Source organism: Camelina sativa, chromosome 5, assembly GCF_030686135.1.
Source record: "Camelina sativa cultivar CO46 ecotype springtype chromosome 5, ASM3068613v1".
Lineage (NCBI taxonomy): Eukaryota > Viridiplantae > Streptophyta > Magnoliopsida > Brassicales > Brassicaceae > Camelina > Camelina sativa.
Window position 1 is genome coordinate 20,563,789 of NC_141884.1, and position 16,686 is coordinate 20,580,474.

The following is a 16,686-nucleotide window of genomic DNA, read 5'->3' on the forward strand; positions in this document are numbered from 1 at the left end:
AGAGTTAAGTGGAATTGTTATTTTTAAAAAATATTTTTAGATGTGTACTAGGAGATATATGTATTACTAGACTATACATATACCACATGGGTTAAAACCTTGAAAACATTACAAAAATCTTATACTTTGAATACTTATATCAAATACCTGTAAAATTTTATATTTTTAAAATTAATAAAATAATAATAAAATAACAAATAAATATAATATAAATTTTAAAATTTTAAAATTAAAAATATTTTCCCGCTAGTGTACCGCCGGTTAAATCTTAGTTCTCAGATAATTTGGATAATAAAATTTTTAGTTTTGGGAACTTCAACCTGTACCTGATTCGAATCCGATCCAAACCTGAATTTAACTGTATTCGAACGGGTTACATATCTCTAAACTCTAAAACCGGAAAATCTAAAAAATCAGATCCAAACCCGAACGGTAACCGAACCCCGTTTAGGGTTCTCGGAGTGTTGACTGTGATTTTCTTCTGAAACCGGTTAAAATCTGATAACCGAAAAAGCATCGGTTTGGTCTGCTCTCAAACGCTAATCACTTTTCCCGGAACCGCCGCCCGCAGCTGTAGCCTGTAGTCATCAGACGCCATTGTTGCCGCACCTCTCTGACAAAGTACCTATCAATCAATACCTTGTTTTATCGATTCCTTTACCAGACGTGTTTTCTTCAACTCTTTGCATAGTTAACTTCGAATTTGATGTTTTTTGGAACAAACTTTTATGAGTTTTGGAATCTGAGAAATTTTTATTATATTCTGATTTAGTTTCTGCAATTCACAAAGATGGGCAGCGAAAGTGAGAAACGGAGAGAAGCAAATAAAGAAGAGGAAGAAGAAGAAATAGTCTGCTTGGAGTCTTTCTTCATCAACGATGAGTAATTTTGTCACCGATACAAAAAAATATACAAATGTTTGTTGAATTTGGTTTTAACCTTTGATCAAGTGTTAGGTTATGGTTTCCTTAGACATGTTTGTTTTGTCTTTTTTCGGATGCAGTTATCAGTTGACGAAGTTTACGTTTGGTTCTCATGTTCTTGAGCTCTACTGTCTCCAGTCAGCTTCAAGTGAGTTTCTTTTTTTATTTAGTATCAATCTTGCATTGTATTTTTGCTTCTTAGATGACCAAAGAGAAGAATTTTTGGTATAATATCCGATTTGGTCGTTGTGAGGTTTGTGTTATGATGAACTTCTGTTGTTTATTTGCTCTTCAAATCTTCATTAAGTTGTTATTAATCAATCTCGAGTCACTCTGATCTGTATACGAGGCTGGTGTATTCTTTGAACTTTTATTGCCATTGAAAGACAATGAAGGAGCAATTAGAATTCAGAGATTTTTTTTATCTCCACCCTTGTATTGTATTGGCAGTATATTTTTCTTAGATCAAAATTTTGAAGTAATTGCTGCGAGGTTTTGAGTCATCTGATTAACAAAGACTAAGCACGAGCCTTTTTTGTGAATTTTTGACTGGTGTATTCTTTGAACTTCCTTTTCCATTGAAAGACTATTTTATGAGTAATGAGAGTTCAGCGATTTTTATCTCTATCCTCGTAGTATATATCATAAAGCTATATGTCTGTTACATAACAGGATGTCTAAAATATTTGTGGTACAGCTGATTTTGATTTAACAGGGCAGCTGGTTTGGCCTGGTGCGATGCTTATGAATGGTTATCTCTCAGAAAATGCTGAGATTCTCCAGGGATGTTCAATTTTGGAGTTGGGATCTGGCGTTGGTTTGTGCTGTTTATGACCTTTTCTCATTTTCCATTTTTATTGGACCACACTAATGCATCTTGTTTATCCTAGTACATAATGGGTTAATCACCCACCTTTGCATGTGCCTTCATCTATATTGTTAGATAAGTTGTATAATTTTCTTGAAGAGTTGGTCTTAGCAGTCTGCCCTTACCTGAATTCACCATCATTCACATATATGAACTCCTAGATGTGTGCTCTTTCTTTGGTCTTTGAGAACATAATGGAAGGACTAGTTCCTTAATTTGCTGAATGTTATTCCAAAGCTTAAATACGTTTTCTCCTTGTGGTTCAATTCCTGTGTAGTTTCTAATCTTAAATCTTCTTTAACTCAGGGATAACTGGAGTTCTCTGTAGCAAATTTTGCCGTAAAGTTATTTTTACTGACCATAACGATGAAGTGCTCAAGGCAAGGTTTCCTCGCTGAAGAGTTGCTCTATAAATTCATATCATTGGTAGAATATAATCAGGTTTTTATAACTTTTCAGATACTGAAGAAAAACATCGAGCTGCATGGACATTCCAGCGGTCCTAACCCCTCAGCTGGTGAGAAAATAAAATCAACTAAGCTGTCGATTCTCATCATTCATGTTAGTAATGGGTTCTGTTTAACATTTCTATCTACTGAACTAGAGGCTGCAAAGCTAGAATGGGGAAATAGTGATCATCTAGGTGAAATTTTACAGAAACACAATGATGGCTTTGATCTTATCCTTGGAGCTGATATCTATATCCTTATTTTCGATAACAATCTTTTTATCTATCCGCATAGTATAGTACATTGGTCCGGATTCGGATATATAGAAAAATACATCTTTAGTTCGGTTTAATACAGAAAAAATGAACCTGAAATGGTAAATCTTATGTTCAGTTCAGATTTGGTTTAGTTCAGATCAGTTAAACTATAATCGGTACTCCTATGATATACACCAGAATGAAAAGAAAAAAAATGCCTTGACAATACGTAAGCTTTCAGCAATCTAGTGTGCCGTTGCTATTTGACAGTGTTGAGCAGCTTCTGCGGATCAGGGGACACGGAAACTGCAAGTTCATACTAGCATACGTATCACGGGCTAGACAGTAAGTTTGTCAGCCACAACTTTTGCATTTTTCCCTCATATGGCTGCAATATTCATATGATTGAAAATGTTGTTTCAGGATGGATTCTGCGATCTTGAGAGAAGGCGCTCAGCACGGGATGCTGATGAATGAAGTTTCTGGGACTCGGTGTACCGTAGCAAACTTGAAAGGAGTCATATATGAGATCACACTTCAATAGAAGAAGAAAGGAATTTGTTTTGTTGGAGTAATTTTACTTCCCTTGATACCTACTGAGAATTTTGTACCATTATGTTATTTTAGGATGCATACATTTTTGGTGAAATCCTTTACTGTTTAAAAAGTATAAACAATGACATTTGTGGATGCTTTGAAGTGAAACCACATTTGTTAGCTGAAAAATTGTTGCAACTAACATATCTCCTTTATTATATACACAAGTTGCCATGTCCAATTTCTTGATTTCACCTACTTATCAGTTATTATCTAAATACACTGGCTAACACACTCCACTTATTTGAGGGTCAATTTTCAAATAAATTTCCACCATATAATAATAATTTAATACATACAGTCCTATTTAAAATTTGTTGCTCCAATCAGTAAAGAGAGAAAGAAGAAGTTAAGAAACATGTTTAAATTGATTAAATCGATTTTGTATTTATAAATTTATTGAGGTCCAAAATAAATGTGAGTCATCTCCCCAACTCCAAGAGGACCTCCCAACCAGAATTAGAGGAGATAAACTTGACGCGTCCTTCTTCTTCTTCTTCTTCTTCACCCTGCGTCTTCTTTACGTCACCGGAAATCAAATCTTATCGCCGGAGATTCTTCATCGGAACTAATCGCAACACCTTTTCACGGTAAAATCTCGTCCCCTCTCCTTTTGCAGCATGATTCGCTCCTAATCGGAGACGGTGAAATTTATGTTAAATTTATCGATTTCTGGCTAAAAAGCAGAATCGAGTTTGGAATCTTAGATGTATTTTGTGGAATATTTTGAACAAATTTGTTTGAGCAATGGACTCTGACCATTTTTCTCCAGAAAAAAAAAAATTGCTGAAAAAAAAAAATGCAATGGAATGGGGCGAGACGAGCCCATTCTTTATGGTGCAAGAGTCTAACAAACAACACTCATTTGCATCATCCTTCTATTCCAGTCTCACATTTTGTCACCACTACCATGTCGAGTTTGGAGGAGCCGCTTGGCTTTGACAAGTTGCCTAGTATGAGTACAATGGATAGGATTCAGAGGTTTTCCTCTGGTGCTTGTCGTCCTAGGGATGATTTCGGCATGGGACACCGTTGGATTGATGGAAGAGATTGCACCACCTCTAACAGTTGCATGTGAGAGTTGCCTTTTTTCAATAATCTTTCAAGTTTGATGGCATCTTCGTTTTTAAAAAAAAATTTGTTAAAACTTTACAGTGATGATGATAGAAGCTTCGTTAAAGAGTCTTTCCCGTGGAGAAGGCATACTCGGAAATTATCTGAAGGAGAACAACATCTGCTTCAGAATATTTCAATTTCAGGGAGGACTTCCACAGTTTCTGCAACTTTAAGGGAATCCAAAAGTTTTAAGGGGCATAAGTATAGCACATTTAGCAATGACAATGGCACGCCACATATAACTAATAAGGTAAATTTTCTTGATGGAGGAAAGTAGTTTTTGACATCTATCTACATAAATCATAAGCCAATTATCCATTTTCTCTATCTTATTTTGTATTTTCTGTTTGAAATTCATCAGATCTCCAAAGGTATACCAAAGTTTGTGAAGATTGTAGAAGTTGGTCCTAGGGATGGCCTGCAGAATGAGAAAAATATAGTACCCACATCTGTTAAGGTGGAACTAATTCAGCGATTAGTTTCTTCTGGATTGCCCGTTGTCGAGGCTACAAGTTTTGTATCACCAAAATGGGTTCCCCAGGTAATGCTATTATGCTGGTGTTTATGAACTATATTGTCTCCCTGCACTTTCATATGATCCTATGTTTGGTATCTCCATAATAAAACATATAGAGTGACCACTTTAAAGAAATGATATTTTACTGTAGATAGACTATAATGTTCTCATAGAAATGAATGTTTCCTTTGTAGAGTTAGCTGCATCTAAATAGTTTTTCAAAATGAATCAATACAGTTTTTTCAGTTCGTTTTGTTGGGCATCTCACTAGGAGTTTATTTTTGAAACCTCCTCATGCGTCATGGAACAAATTTTCCTGAGTACTAGCTGCCAACTCGAAAACAAATCCATTGCTTGCTCATATGGTCTTGCTTGTTCCTACATTCAACTGAGCAACAAGCATACCACTTCTTGGATTTTCTTTTGGGTACCATCTAGCTCTTGCTACAAGAGATTCAAATTGCTTCTGATAGGCAAGATAATGGAGAAAACCATTTTCCATGTAGAGGAACTAATTTAACTGAACAGAAATTTATACTATCTCACCTTGTAGCTTGCAGATGCAAAGGATGTAATGGATGCTGTAAATAGTTTAGATGGGGCTCGATTGCCTGTTCTGACACCAAATCTAAAAGTATGTACCATTTATCTCTTAGGATTCTCAAAACAATTCTTTGTTTCTTACCTATGAACACCAACATGGAGTCCTTGTTTCTTTTTAGGGCTTTGAAGCGGCTGTGTCTGCAGGTGCTAAGGAAGTTGCAATTTTTGCATCAGCTTCTGAGTCATTCTCCTTGTCAAATATTAACTGTACCATCGAAGAGAGTCTCTTGAGATATCGTGCTGTTACCACTGCTGCAAAGGAGCATGGGGTTCCCGTCCGTGGGTACGTTTCTTCTAATTTGTCTTGATTGTGTACGTTATCTGTTCCCTCCGTATAGTGTCTAGCAAATGTGGTGCCTACTCAAGCTTTTCATACTTCTGTGCTAAGGGGCGTGTGCAAAACTTCTTTAAACTCTTTTATACAGTGTTTTCATTTTGGTTTCTCGCTATCCAACCATTTAATGGTTTGTCACCTTATTTAATTTTAATGCGAGAACTGAATCACCGGTGGATCATGTTTGGCAAAAATTTAATACGTGTGATAATCTTATCATAGGGAGTGTATGATATAACTTTGTAAAAATATGGATCATAGACTCATGAACAATTTTCTTGTCCAAACTTCATTTTCCATCAAGCTTGATCCAATTAGTTCAGACTTGGTTTAATGTCTCATATTATTGACCCATTGAATGTTGTTAGTGGTGGAATCAATCTGTTTTTCAATTTTCGACCCTAATATAACACGTATAGCAGAAACAGTTGGTTCTAATTAAAGTCCATGATTATTTCCCAATGTTGAAGGTATGTATCTTGCGTTGTGGGGTGTCCAGTGGAGGGAGCCGTTCCACCCTCAAAAGTGGCTTATGTTGTGAAAGAACTCTACGACATGGGCTGCTTTGAGATATCTCTAGGTGACACAATTGGGATTGGTACTCCTGGTAATTTCTTTTCTGAAAAATCTCGCATAGTTTAATCAATTGAATTATAAGCATTGAAGATGTTGAACGGCTTAAATATTAGCTATAAGTCCATTACCTAGCCTAGGACTGAATGCAACCGATTTTAAAGCTGTTGTGAGTCTTGTGACTTGGAAGTTGGTTATGGTTACAACAAAGCAGTTCTGGGTTTATGAGAAATGCCTCGGCAGATTACTTTGGGTGTGGATTTCTTGGGCTTGGGTGCTGTTCTCTTGGTTGAGAGTTTAAGTCTTTCCATTAATCAAGTCCCTCTGTTTGGTGAATTGAATAAATCAGGTTCTGTAGTTCCCATGCTCGAAGCCGTTATGGCAGTTGTGCCTGCCGACATACTGGCTGTTCACTTCCACGACACCTATGGACAAGCTCTTGCAAACATATTGATGTCTCTCCAAGTAAGTCAAGAACTAATCTTGTTTTTTCCGGCAAAAAATATTTAGTTATATATGCATTTATGGTTGGACATGTGTTGGTGCAAAAGCAGATGGGAATAAGCATAGTAGACTCATCAATTGCTGGATTAGGCGGCTGCCCATATGCAAAAGGAGCTTCAGGAAATGTAGCCACAGAAGATGTGGTTTACATGTTGAATGGTTTAGGCGTCCAAACCAATGTCGACTTGGGAAAGCTTATAGCTGCTGGAGATTTCATCAGTAAGCATCTCGGCCGTCCCAACGGTTCAAAGGCTGCCGTTGCCCTCAACCGTCGGATCACAGCTGATGCCTCCAAGATATGAGTTTTGTTAGAGGATTCACATATTTAAAGTCTTATGAATACGAGAGACAAAAAGAAAGTGAATATAAATCTTATATATAAGATGCTGTATGAATGATTCATTGTTATAAACGATGCTACTGAAAGGTACAATGGTTTTTATTCTTGTTTATTTGCAATGTTCTACAATACTTATATGCTAGACGTACGGGACACTATATGGTTTATAGATGTATATATGTTTTACGCTAGATGTACATATGGTGATCGAGCCGTCGATTCGTGAAAAGCCATAGCCGCCATCGTCTTTTAATCAAGATCTTTTTGTTTAATGTTTACTCTGTGACTGTCACGTCATCTTTTGACCTTTATATTTTGACACTATAATATAAACAGTGTTTTGCAAAAGAAGTACAATGTCTATACAAAAATTTGTCAGAGTATATGAATATAAAAACAAGAACAAAAAAAGCTTATTGATATTAAGTGTATCTGAAAATGCATATGAAGATTTAAACAAGTGTTTTTTTGTTTTTAGAATTTGGTTTTCTCGATTTTGTGAGGTAACTGATATGCAACTCCTTAGATGATAGAAAACAGTACTATTAGGAAGTGATGTTTTCCCAAACCTGCATTGCCATATATTCGTAGACTAATAATATGTGATCATCACATCAATAAGCGATGAGCATATCCAAATTTGGGTTATCAATTGTTGAATATAGTCTGCAAGAAATGAATGTCCACAGATGATTAACACACACATGTTTCAATTGCTAATGAAAAAAAAAGGTTTACTAATTACTAGTTTTCTTCCAAAATGAAATGATAATAGTTGACGTTTTCTTAAAACATTTTCCTTTTCCATTGACAATTTAAATATGTGTGTTTCAAAGCTAACCATATTTATTGGTTCCATTAATTTTATCGATTGCTGTTAAAAAAAACTGGGTATTTGAAACCAAAAATGTTTTAAAAATAGAGTATCAATAAAACAAAAAATAAAAATAAAAACAAAATATTATTCGAGAAACTGGCGCTTCTCACGGCAACCCTGACTCTGGGATGGTGATGGGAGTTGGATTGGGGGTTTTGTGCTGAATATCGAGATATGTTCGGCACTGATGACAAAATTTTGGAGGAATCTACTATGGGCTTTATATTGCATGGGAGAGAAGTGTTACGCTGTTAGAGCTTGAGATAGACTCGGAGATGGTGGTCGGTTTTCTTAAGACAGAGATTAGTGCTACTTATCCGCTGTCTTTTCTAATACGTCTGTGCTATAACTTATCATCTAAGGACTGGATAGTTCGTATTTCTCATGTGTATAGAGAAGCTAATTCTCTTACAAATGGATTAGCAAATTATGCGTTTTTACTTCCGTTAGGTTTTTACTCTTTGGATGTTTGTCCGGAGTCTTTCTTTCGATTGTTTTGGAGGATGCTAGTGGGTCGGTAAGACCACGATTTGTTCATGTGTAATTTCTTTTTATTTTAATAAATGGGGGGACTTTTTTTTTCACACCAAAACAAAAAAAAAAAAAAAAAAAATCATTTATTAAAAAAAAGAGTAGTAGGCATTTAAAAGTATGACTCATGATGTATTTCTCCAAATTATTATTTTTTTCTTTTTCTTTCAAAAATATTGAGCTGCAAAATTCATTCTATTTAGGCCATTTCAAGGTTGAGTTTAGGGTTTAAAGATTCTCTCATCATCTTCGATAACTCTGTAAATCAAATCGCCATTTTTGATGCGGTTACGATTGTTTTCTCCTACCTTCTTCTTCCTCTCACACTTGCGTTTGATTCGAAGACCTGCCTCTTCGCGTTTCTACGCCGTCTCTGCTTTTAACCCTAATCTCTCAGATTCCGAACAACAACTGGTGAATCATCCTAATCTCTCCAAGCTCAATCAAGCCAGTCTTCAGCGGTTCCTCAATAGTACCAGAGATGACCCAAATCTCGCTTTGTCGTTTTTGGAACAGCTTAAACAACATGGAGTTTCGCCTAATGTTAATGCTTACGCTACTCTTGTCCGAATCCTCTCTACTTGGGGTTTGGACAGGAAGTTAGATTCGGTTTTAGTCGAACTTGTTCAGAACGAGGAGCGTGGTTTCACTGTAATGGATTTGATTGAAGTTATTAAAGAAGAAGCTGAGGAGGAGGTCTTGATCCGAGTCTCCGGTGCGTTGGTTAAAGCTTATGTTAGTCTCGCTATGTTCGACGAGGCTATCGATGTTTTGTTTCAGATGAAACGATTGAACCGTGTTCCTAGTATCAAGTCCTGTAATTTCTTGATGAGCCGTTTGATTGAGTTTGGGAAAACTGGTATGGTTGTAGCTCTGTTTCGGCAACTTAAGCAGTTGGGTTTGTGTCCAAACGAGTACACGTATGCAATTGTGGTTAAGGCATTCTGTAGGAAAGGTGATTTCGAAGGAGCAGTTAAGTTGCTTTTGGAAAGTCCGACCGTGTTTGCTTATAAGACGTTAATTGATGGGCTTTGTGCAAATGGGCAGACAGAGCAAGCTGTTGTTTTGATCAAAAAATTGATAGATGAAAAAGTTCTGTCTGGTGATGATCTTAGATTTGCGTTTAGCATGGTGGTTCGCGGCTTTTGTAATGAGATGAAAACGGAAGCTGCGGAAAGTGTTATTCTTGAGATGGAGAGAAATGGGTTTGATCCTGATGTTTTTGCTTGCTCGGCGATGATTGTTCGGTACTGCAAGGACATGAATTTAACTGAAGCGTTGGGGTTTTTGGATTTAATGTTGGGGAAAGGTCTGAAAATAAATTGTGTGATTGTAAGTTCAGTCCTGCAGTGCTATTGTAAGATGGACATGTGTTTGGAAGCATTTGAAAAGTTCAAAGAATTTAGCGGCATGAACATTTTCCTTGACAGAGGTTGTTACAATGTCGCGTTTGATGCTTTGGGAAAGCTTGGCAGAGTGGAAGAAGCTGTTAAGTTGCTTCAAGAAATGATGGATAAAGGAATGGTTCCTGATGTCATCAACTACACAACTCTGATTGATGGCTACTGCCTTCAAGGTAAAGTTGTTGATGCCCTTGATTTGATTAATGAAATGAGTGGAAATGGCATCTATCCTGATTTAATCACATACAATGTGCTTGTCAGTGGATTGGCCAGGAATGGTTATGAGAAAGAGGCACAAGAGATTTATAAAAGAATGAAAGCTGAGGGTCTAAAGCCCAATGCTGTCACTCACAATGTGATCATTGAAGGCCTGTGTTCTGCACGTAAAGTAGAAGAAGCCGAAGGTTTCTTGAGGAGTCTAGAGCAGAAATGCCCGGACAATTATGCCAGTTTGGTGAAAGGTTACTGTGAATCTGGCCTTTCTAAAAAGGCCTATAAACAATTCGTTAGATTGGAACGCCCTCTGAGCAAGAGTGTGTACAACAAACTATTCTTTAGTCTCTGCATGGAGGGTTATCTCGACAAAGCTCTTGACGTACTGAAGATAATGTGGGCTTATCGAGTTGAACCTGGGAGGAGCATGTGTGGCAAAATGATTGGGGCCTTGTGTGAGATAAACAATGTGAGAGAGGCACAGCTGCTATTTGACACAATGGTTGAGAGAGGACTCATCCCTGATCTGTTTACTTATACAATCATGATTCACACCTACTGTAGGCTGAATGAGTTACAGAAAGCCGATGATCTTTTTGAGGACATGAAGCAGAGAGGAATCAAACCTGATGTGGTAACGTACACGGTTTTGCTTAATAGTTATCAGAAGTTGGATCCAGAGACGGGTTCTGTTCAAGGAGAAGAGCAAAAGAAGAGAGTTTCAGAGTTCTGGAGAAAGTTCACAGCTGCCGGCATTGGACTAGACGTTGTATGCTATACAGTTTTGATAGATCGTCAGTGTAAGATTAACAACATAGAAAAGGCCACAAAACTCTTTGATCGAATGATAGAAAGTGGGCTGGAGCCTGATATGGTGGCTTACAAAACTCTACTATCTGGTTATTTTCGCAGAGGATACATAGATAAGGCAGTCGCACTTGTTACCGAATTGTCAAAAAAGGATATTTTACTGACTGGACATTTTGGGGATTCAGTTAAGCACGCTGCTTTGAAGCTGAAGAGATTACAACAAAATCAGGAATGAAGGAGGGTTATAATAATGAGTGTAATTTTTGAAGGTCATCTATCATCTATGTAAATTGTTAACCGTACCGTGCACTTAAATTATATGAATTGTATATAATTAGTCCCTCTTATCTTGCTTTTTATATTTATTCTTCTAAATTATTAATAAGAAAACTAAAATTCCTGAGTCTTACCGTTCATAATTTTTACGATTCATAACTATTGTATGTTAACAAATTCGTTAGTCTGTTTGTATAATCTATACTAGATTATGACCCGTGCTAGAGCATGGTCTAGCACGGGTTGTAATTCGTTTTGTTTCTTTTATAATTATTATGATAAAATATAATTTATATGATTTTTTAATAATTTTTTGGATAAAATTTTATGAAAAAATCATATGCAAGTTTTTTAGTCACTGTTGGATCATGCTATACACACGATGATCATTTTCATCGAGAATAATAGTCTTCAAACATCGCATTTGATTAACATTTGATATAGCATTTAATATTTGCATATTACAATTAATATAGCATGTAATATTAACATTACATATAACAAACATGCTATAATATTAATTTTAATATTACATGTTATAGCATGTAATATAAATAAAAGGAATTTCAACATGTGCTCTAGCATGGGTATTAATTGTTATTATTTGCTTAGATTTTTTTTTTTATGTTTATCAAATGTTTTTTCTATGGAGAATTAATTCAGAATATTCTGTTTATTGTTTTTGTAATCAACGTAATGTAGCAATCAAATCTTTGGAGGATATATTTTGGTGTAAAAGAGAATTAAGATTATCTCCTAAAATCTTCCGTGTACACCTAACATATTGTAACAAATTAATACAATTTTTTTATAACTCATTTATAACCTACTATTAAAATTATATAGTCTACAAATTTGAAGTCGTGTACTTCCGTTTTATTAAATAGGGGATAGGGAAAAATGCCAAAAAAAATCCGATGTTATTTTTATTTGGACGTTTAATACCCAACTAGGATATATCCCGTGCTTAAAGCACGGGTCAACATTTTAAAATTTTTTATAATATAATAATAAAAGTTATTGTTTTATTTTTAAAAAAAAATTATTGTGTTTGAGGTAATATTTATTTTTAATTGTTATGTAAATCTATTAGTCTATTTGAATACTAATTATTTTAGAATATTAGAGCTGATTATTTTTGACGTATTATTACAGTTTTATATTGTTTATTTGTTGTATTTGCATCATATTTTGTGAAATATAAAATAGTAATTTTAATATTATAATTATGGGTAAATAAAAATTATTAATTTATCATCTATATAAATTTAGTTTTACCAACCCGCCAATGTGGAAATTAAAACACACATTTTCATACATTGAGTAATATATCTTCGTTTTAAAAAATTCAAATCACAACATATGCAGAAAAATATGCATTTTATTAATTATAAATATTATATGAAAGTTCTAAACAATTTGTAAATAAAATAAAATAAAGATGATATGAGAATCATAATTTGAAATCTTAACAAAATCTTCGAATTTAGCTATTAAAAATAATTGTATTGTATACTTGGATATAAAATCTTAGTTTTTTAAATTCTGATTGGTTTATATATTTTTTTAAAAAAATAATTAGTAATTTCGTCCATAATTTATTAGAGAGAAAAAATATTTTTTTTTGATTTTTTAAAGATTTTTTAATATTTGATATGTGAGTGTTTTTTATTTTTAATTTAATTATATTTATTTAAATTAGTTAATTAAGCTAAATTAATTTTTTCTAGTGGCAATTGTATGTAATTTTTTACACATTTTAAGGTTAGTTTCATATTTGTACTTCTCAATTAATATAGTAGGATGGTTTTCGGTTGGAATAAAAATACCTGGTATATTAAATTAGTGTCAAATAAAATCTTATCTTTTAAAAATTGGTTGAATCGAACAGACGACTTAACAGACGTTAACTTGGGTAACGGAATCGCTAAACCGGATTAAGTTTCAATCACACATTTTTAAAGACGAATATGTTAAAGTAGTCTAATGGTACAAGGTAAGTTTTATCACATCCGAGTGCTGGTTTCGAACCCCACCACCAACATTCTTTTTTTCCTTTCTCATCGCCGATGTCGTTGCTCACCTGCTGGAAACAAGGAAGAAGTCAGCCGCCTCACCTGCCGGAAACAAGGAAGATGTCAGCCGCTCCGTTGAATTCACAACCATCGGTAACCGAGTCTGCTGCTCCGTCGAAGTCGCAGCCACAAATTAACAATCCCTTCCAGATCTGCTGTGGAATTATTTGAATTTGTTAGGAAAACCTCTGTATGAAGCTTCAGACCGTAGCAGCATCCATCACTATCATGAATCTAAGAAGGATGTTTCTGATCCATCGATTTGGCAGCTGCCGTATTAACCTGTGAATCTCGTTGCCGTTTTCAGATCCGACATGGGAAAAAAAGTTTCGAGTTTTCAAAAAAAAAAAAAAAAAAGTTTGGGGATACAGTTTGAACCCAGGTTCGGTGGAGATTAATACAAACCCTTATACCATTAGACTACTTTAACATATTCGTCAAGTTAAGTAAACATATTGTATACATATTGTATATATCTGTTTAAAAACGTGTGATTGAAACTTAATCCGGTTTAGCGATTCCGTTACCCAAGTTAACGTCTGTTAAGTCGTCCGTTCGATTCAACCAATTTTTAAAAGATAAGGTTTTATTTGACACTAATTTAATACACCAGGTATTTTTATTCCAACCGAAAACCATTGGGTATTAAACGTCTAAATAAAAATAACATCGGGTTTTTTTTGCAATCTGAATGCCACAAAAAGTTGTATTTTTTCAGTTGTACCTTTTGAATAATTTTTCAAATAAATATGCAGAAAATTTTATTGTATGTTTTACAAAAAGTTGCAATTGTTAAAATTGCAACTGTTCATTGTAGAGTTGTGTTTATTTGAATATTTATATATTTTGAAATCTATATATATTTATTTATTTGAACCGTTTTCATTTTTTTCCATGACACAAAATAGTATAAAATTTCAATATCAACAGTTTTTACAGCTTTCTCAATTATTCTTTAGCATTATTAAGTTTTTCAGAAGTAAAGATTTCCTCCAATTCTTGATTTAACAAAAGATTTTTAAAATGATAAATCTAATTTACAACTTTTTCATTAATTTTAAATATAAAAATTTAATGAAAATACTTAGAGTTTTTTTCAAGAGTTAGATGAATTATACAGTGAATATATGGATATGACTTTTGAATATTTAAAAGCAGTTTATATGGGTTGCATACATCGTCGGATGCTGCATTAGCATTACTACAAAGTCCACATCTGAAAAGATATCCTCAAGTTATATGACTATCTTGTAACATACCATATCAGTCGGTTATAAATTATTTTTCTATTACAGTTGTCGCTTATAACTTCTGAGGTTTTACATTTGTGTGGCTACTAATATGGCTGGTTAAGGTCGGGCTATTCAGCAATCGTTATGGCTTGATCATTGCTGGTCCAGTAACAACCTAATGAATGGAAATATCATTAACTTGAAATTTGTTTGTGGCCTTTTGAGCTCAGCAATACGGTGTTGTTGGGAAGTTATAGAAATCCATTCTTTCCGTTTGGCGGTTAATGTTTTTCAGTGTTGATTGGGCCTCTTGGAATATAAGAGGTTACTGGATGAGTTTTAATTTAGCCAAATTTTTTTGAAAATGGTTTGCTATTTAATTGAAACACGAGAAGGAAAAATACAAGAATTTTTTTTTGTGGTTCAGTATTTTCAAGGAAAGCCAAAAACATAATTGGAAGACTCATCGTCTTGGTTCCTCACGGACGCGCGCGGACGGATTCTAGTTAAATATATCTTCTTTGGCGATCCTCCGTCCACTTGCTGCAAGAAGCTTACCACAAGTATATATAGAGAGGATTCCTTAGGCTACGTACGTTCTCGCATTTTTTCTTATGTGCAGTCATATATCACACATTGTCGTTATTCTATAAAGTGTTGAAAAAAGAGTTTGTATTGTCCGTGTATCACGTTGTTCACAGTTCACCGGAGGGATATGGTTTCTTAGCTAGCTAGCGGATAAGCTTAGAATGGAGATGAAACATGCTTATGCTTTGACAACATAATTAGTAGAGACCAAGAGTTGATCACATACTTGAGAAACGATCTTCCTCGCATGCTTTTTTTTTTTTTGTGTTTTTTGGCATCTATTTGAGTTTATACGGCCAAGACAACCCTTCGTCCCTTAAACACAATTTCTCCAGACCACAACACCCTTCGTCTTCCTATTAATGTTTTTTCCAAAGAGTTTCGACCTAGGAAAGAATAGCTTGTGTTACAATGTTTATGTTTAACTTTGGCCTAGCTAGTCATTAGTCAATTATCTAGGTAAGGAACAGACAACGAAATTTAAGAATTTCCTCAAAAGACTCGCCATCAGAGCTTGTCAACACAAGTTTTTTCGTAGACATTGAATGAGAGATGGTTTTTTATTTTATTTTTGCAGAGATATTGAATGAAACAATGAATGTTACTATTTATAAATCTAAATAGTAACAGATGGTCGGCAATGGTTGATTGTGTTGTGTTTTCTCCTTTTCACAATTGGAGAAGTGGGGTTATCATGATTCCTTTTTCTCACAAACAAATATGGAAAAGAGAGTAATAAAGTCACAACCCTAAAAACCAACAATTAGAGAAACGAAACAAAAAAAAAAAAAGTTTAGGGTTTTGGAGCAGCTGGTTCTTCAAAAGCCCAAGAGTTCTCCCTGCGAACTGCTTCTTCTTCTTCGGGTGTGAAATCGTTCTTGATATTAAAGATCACACGAACCTCCTCTGGCGTCATGTCTTTGATGTGATCTGCAACGTTCTGGCAAGTGAGATCAAGAAGGCCTTTGACGTTGAGATAGTTAGCAGCGAGAATGAGTTGGAAGACTGTCGCCAGATCTTTATCCTTGAGAAACTCTGCTTCCCATTCCTTGAGCTTCGCGGCTTCTTCTTCAGACATTGAATCAGCTTCCTTCTTCTCCTTGGCTTCCTTGCTCATCTCTTCTTCATCATCTACAACATTGACGTGTGTTTTGCAATACTCGATCACCATGGAGAGGATCTTTCCGGTGACGTTTGAAAGCGGGATTGCTTTGTCTGCACACTCGTCTTCGATCATGTGCCTTACGATCTGCAGTTTTCTCGCCACCACTTCCTCAATTACGAAAGACTCGCCATCAGAGCTCACCAACTCGATCTTTTTCGAAGACATATTGTTTCGATCTTTTTGGGTGATGAAAAGAATCGGTTTATGAATTATGAGAGAGATTGTTGAATGATGAATGGAATAAAGAGGAGTCGAAGAAGGTCTATTTATAAAAGTTAAGAGTCGGTTAATTGTGTTTTCCTTTTCACAATTGGAAAACATGTCTTTCTTCCTTTTTCTTCCAATTCCCAAACAAAATAGGAAAAACCAAATCCTAGTAATAATTATAATATATGCAAATTAGTTAGTCTGTTTGTATAATAATAATATATGCAA

At 34.9% G+C, this 16,686-nt stretch overlaps 3 protein-coding genes and 1 pseudogene across 18 annotated transcripts; 3 read left to right on the top strand and 1 right to left on the bottom strand.

Annotated features, from left to right (window-relative positions):
- The first annotated feature begins 376 nt into the window (after positions 1–376).
- On the top strand, positions 377–3,223 carry LOC147944088 (Putative methyltransferase family protein). Of its 8 annotated transcripts, none has more exons than XM_087450473.1 (9): positions 379–621; positions 773–882; positions 1,004–1,071; positions 1,621–1,740; positions 2,098–2,171; positions 2,251–2,305; positions 2,387–2,491; positions 2,731–2,842; positions 2,921–3,223. In XM_087450473.1, the coding sequence occupies exons 2-9, from the start codon at positions 791–793 to the stop codon at positions 3,039–3,041; spliced, it is 747 nt and encodes a 248-aa protein (XP_087306599.1). In that variant the 5' UTR covers positions 379–621; positions 773–790; the 3' UTR covers positions 3,042–3,223. The 8 variants fall into 8 exon arrangements, 7 of the variants coding, with proteins under 7 accessions (XP_087306598.1, XP_087306601.1, XP_087306602.1 ...); XM_087450474.1 differs by having other exon boundaries at positions 380–621; positions 2,251–2,308; positions 2,396–2,491; XM_087450472.1 differs by having other exon boundaries at positions 377–621; positions 2,251–2,491.
- A 64-nt stretch (positions 3,224–3,287) lies between these two features.
- On the top strand, positions 3,288–7,193 carry LOC104787056 (hydroxymethylglutaryl-CoA lyase, mitochondrial). Of its 7 annotated transcripts, none has more exons than XM_087450479.1 (9): positions 3,288–3,684; positions 3,867–4,168; positions 4,250–4,460; positions 4,572–4,751; positions 5,281–5,361; positions 5,450–5,613; positions 6,135–6,271; positions 6,587–6,702; positions 6,792–7,193. In XM_087450479.1, the coding sequence occupies exons 2-9, from the start codon at positions 3,894–3,896 to the stop codon at positions 7,041–7,043; spliced, it is 1,416 nt and encodes a 471-aa protein (XP_087306605.1). In that variant the 5' UTR covers positions 3,288–3,684; positions 3,867–3,893; the 3' UTR covers positions 7,044–7,193. The 7 variants fall into 7 exon arrangements, with proteins under 7 accessions (XP_087306605.1, XP_010510861.1, XP_087306609.1 ...); XM_010512559.3 differs by having other exon boundaries at positions 3,341–3,684; positions 3,982–4,168; XM_087450483.1 differs by having other exon boundaries at positions 3,487–3,684; positions 5,288–5,361.
- A 1,416-nt stretch (positions 7,194–8,609) lies between these two features.
- Positions 8,610–11,318, top strand: LOC104787057 (pentatricopeptide repeat-containing protein At2g26790, mitochondrial-like). 2 transcript variants are annotated; one of them, XM_087450485.1, is made up of 2 exons: positions 8,610–10,065; positions 10,154–11,318. In XM_087450485.1, the coding sequence occupies exons 1-2, from the start codon at positions 8,772–8,774 to the stop codon at positions 10,207–10,209; spliced, it is 1,350 nt and encodes a 449-aa protein (XP_087306611.1). In that variant the 5' UTR covers positions 8,610–8,771; the 3' UTR covers positions 10,210–11,318. The 2 variants fall into 2 exon arrangements, with proteins under 2 accessions (XP_087306611.1, XP_010510862.2); XM_010512560.3 differs by having other exon boundaries at positions 8,616–11,318.
- Positions 11,319–15,725: 4,407 nt separating this feature from the next.
- On the bottom strand, positions 15,726–16,484 carry LOC104787058 (SKP1-like protein 14 pseudogene; annotated as a pseudogene). The gene has a single exon (XR_015557239.1). The product of XR_015557239.1 is annotated as an SKP1-like protein 14 pseudogene (transcript).
- Positions 16,485–16,686: the final 202 nt, after the last annotated feature.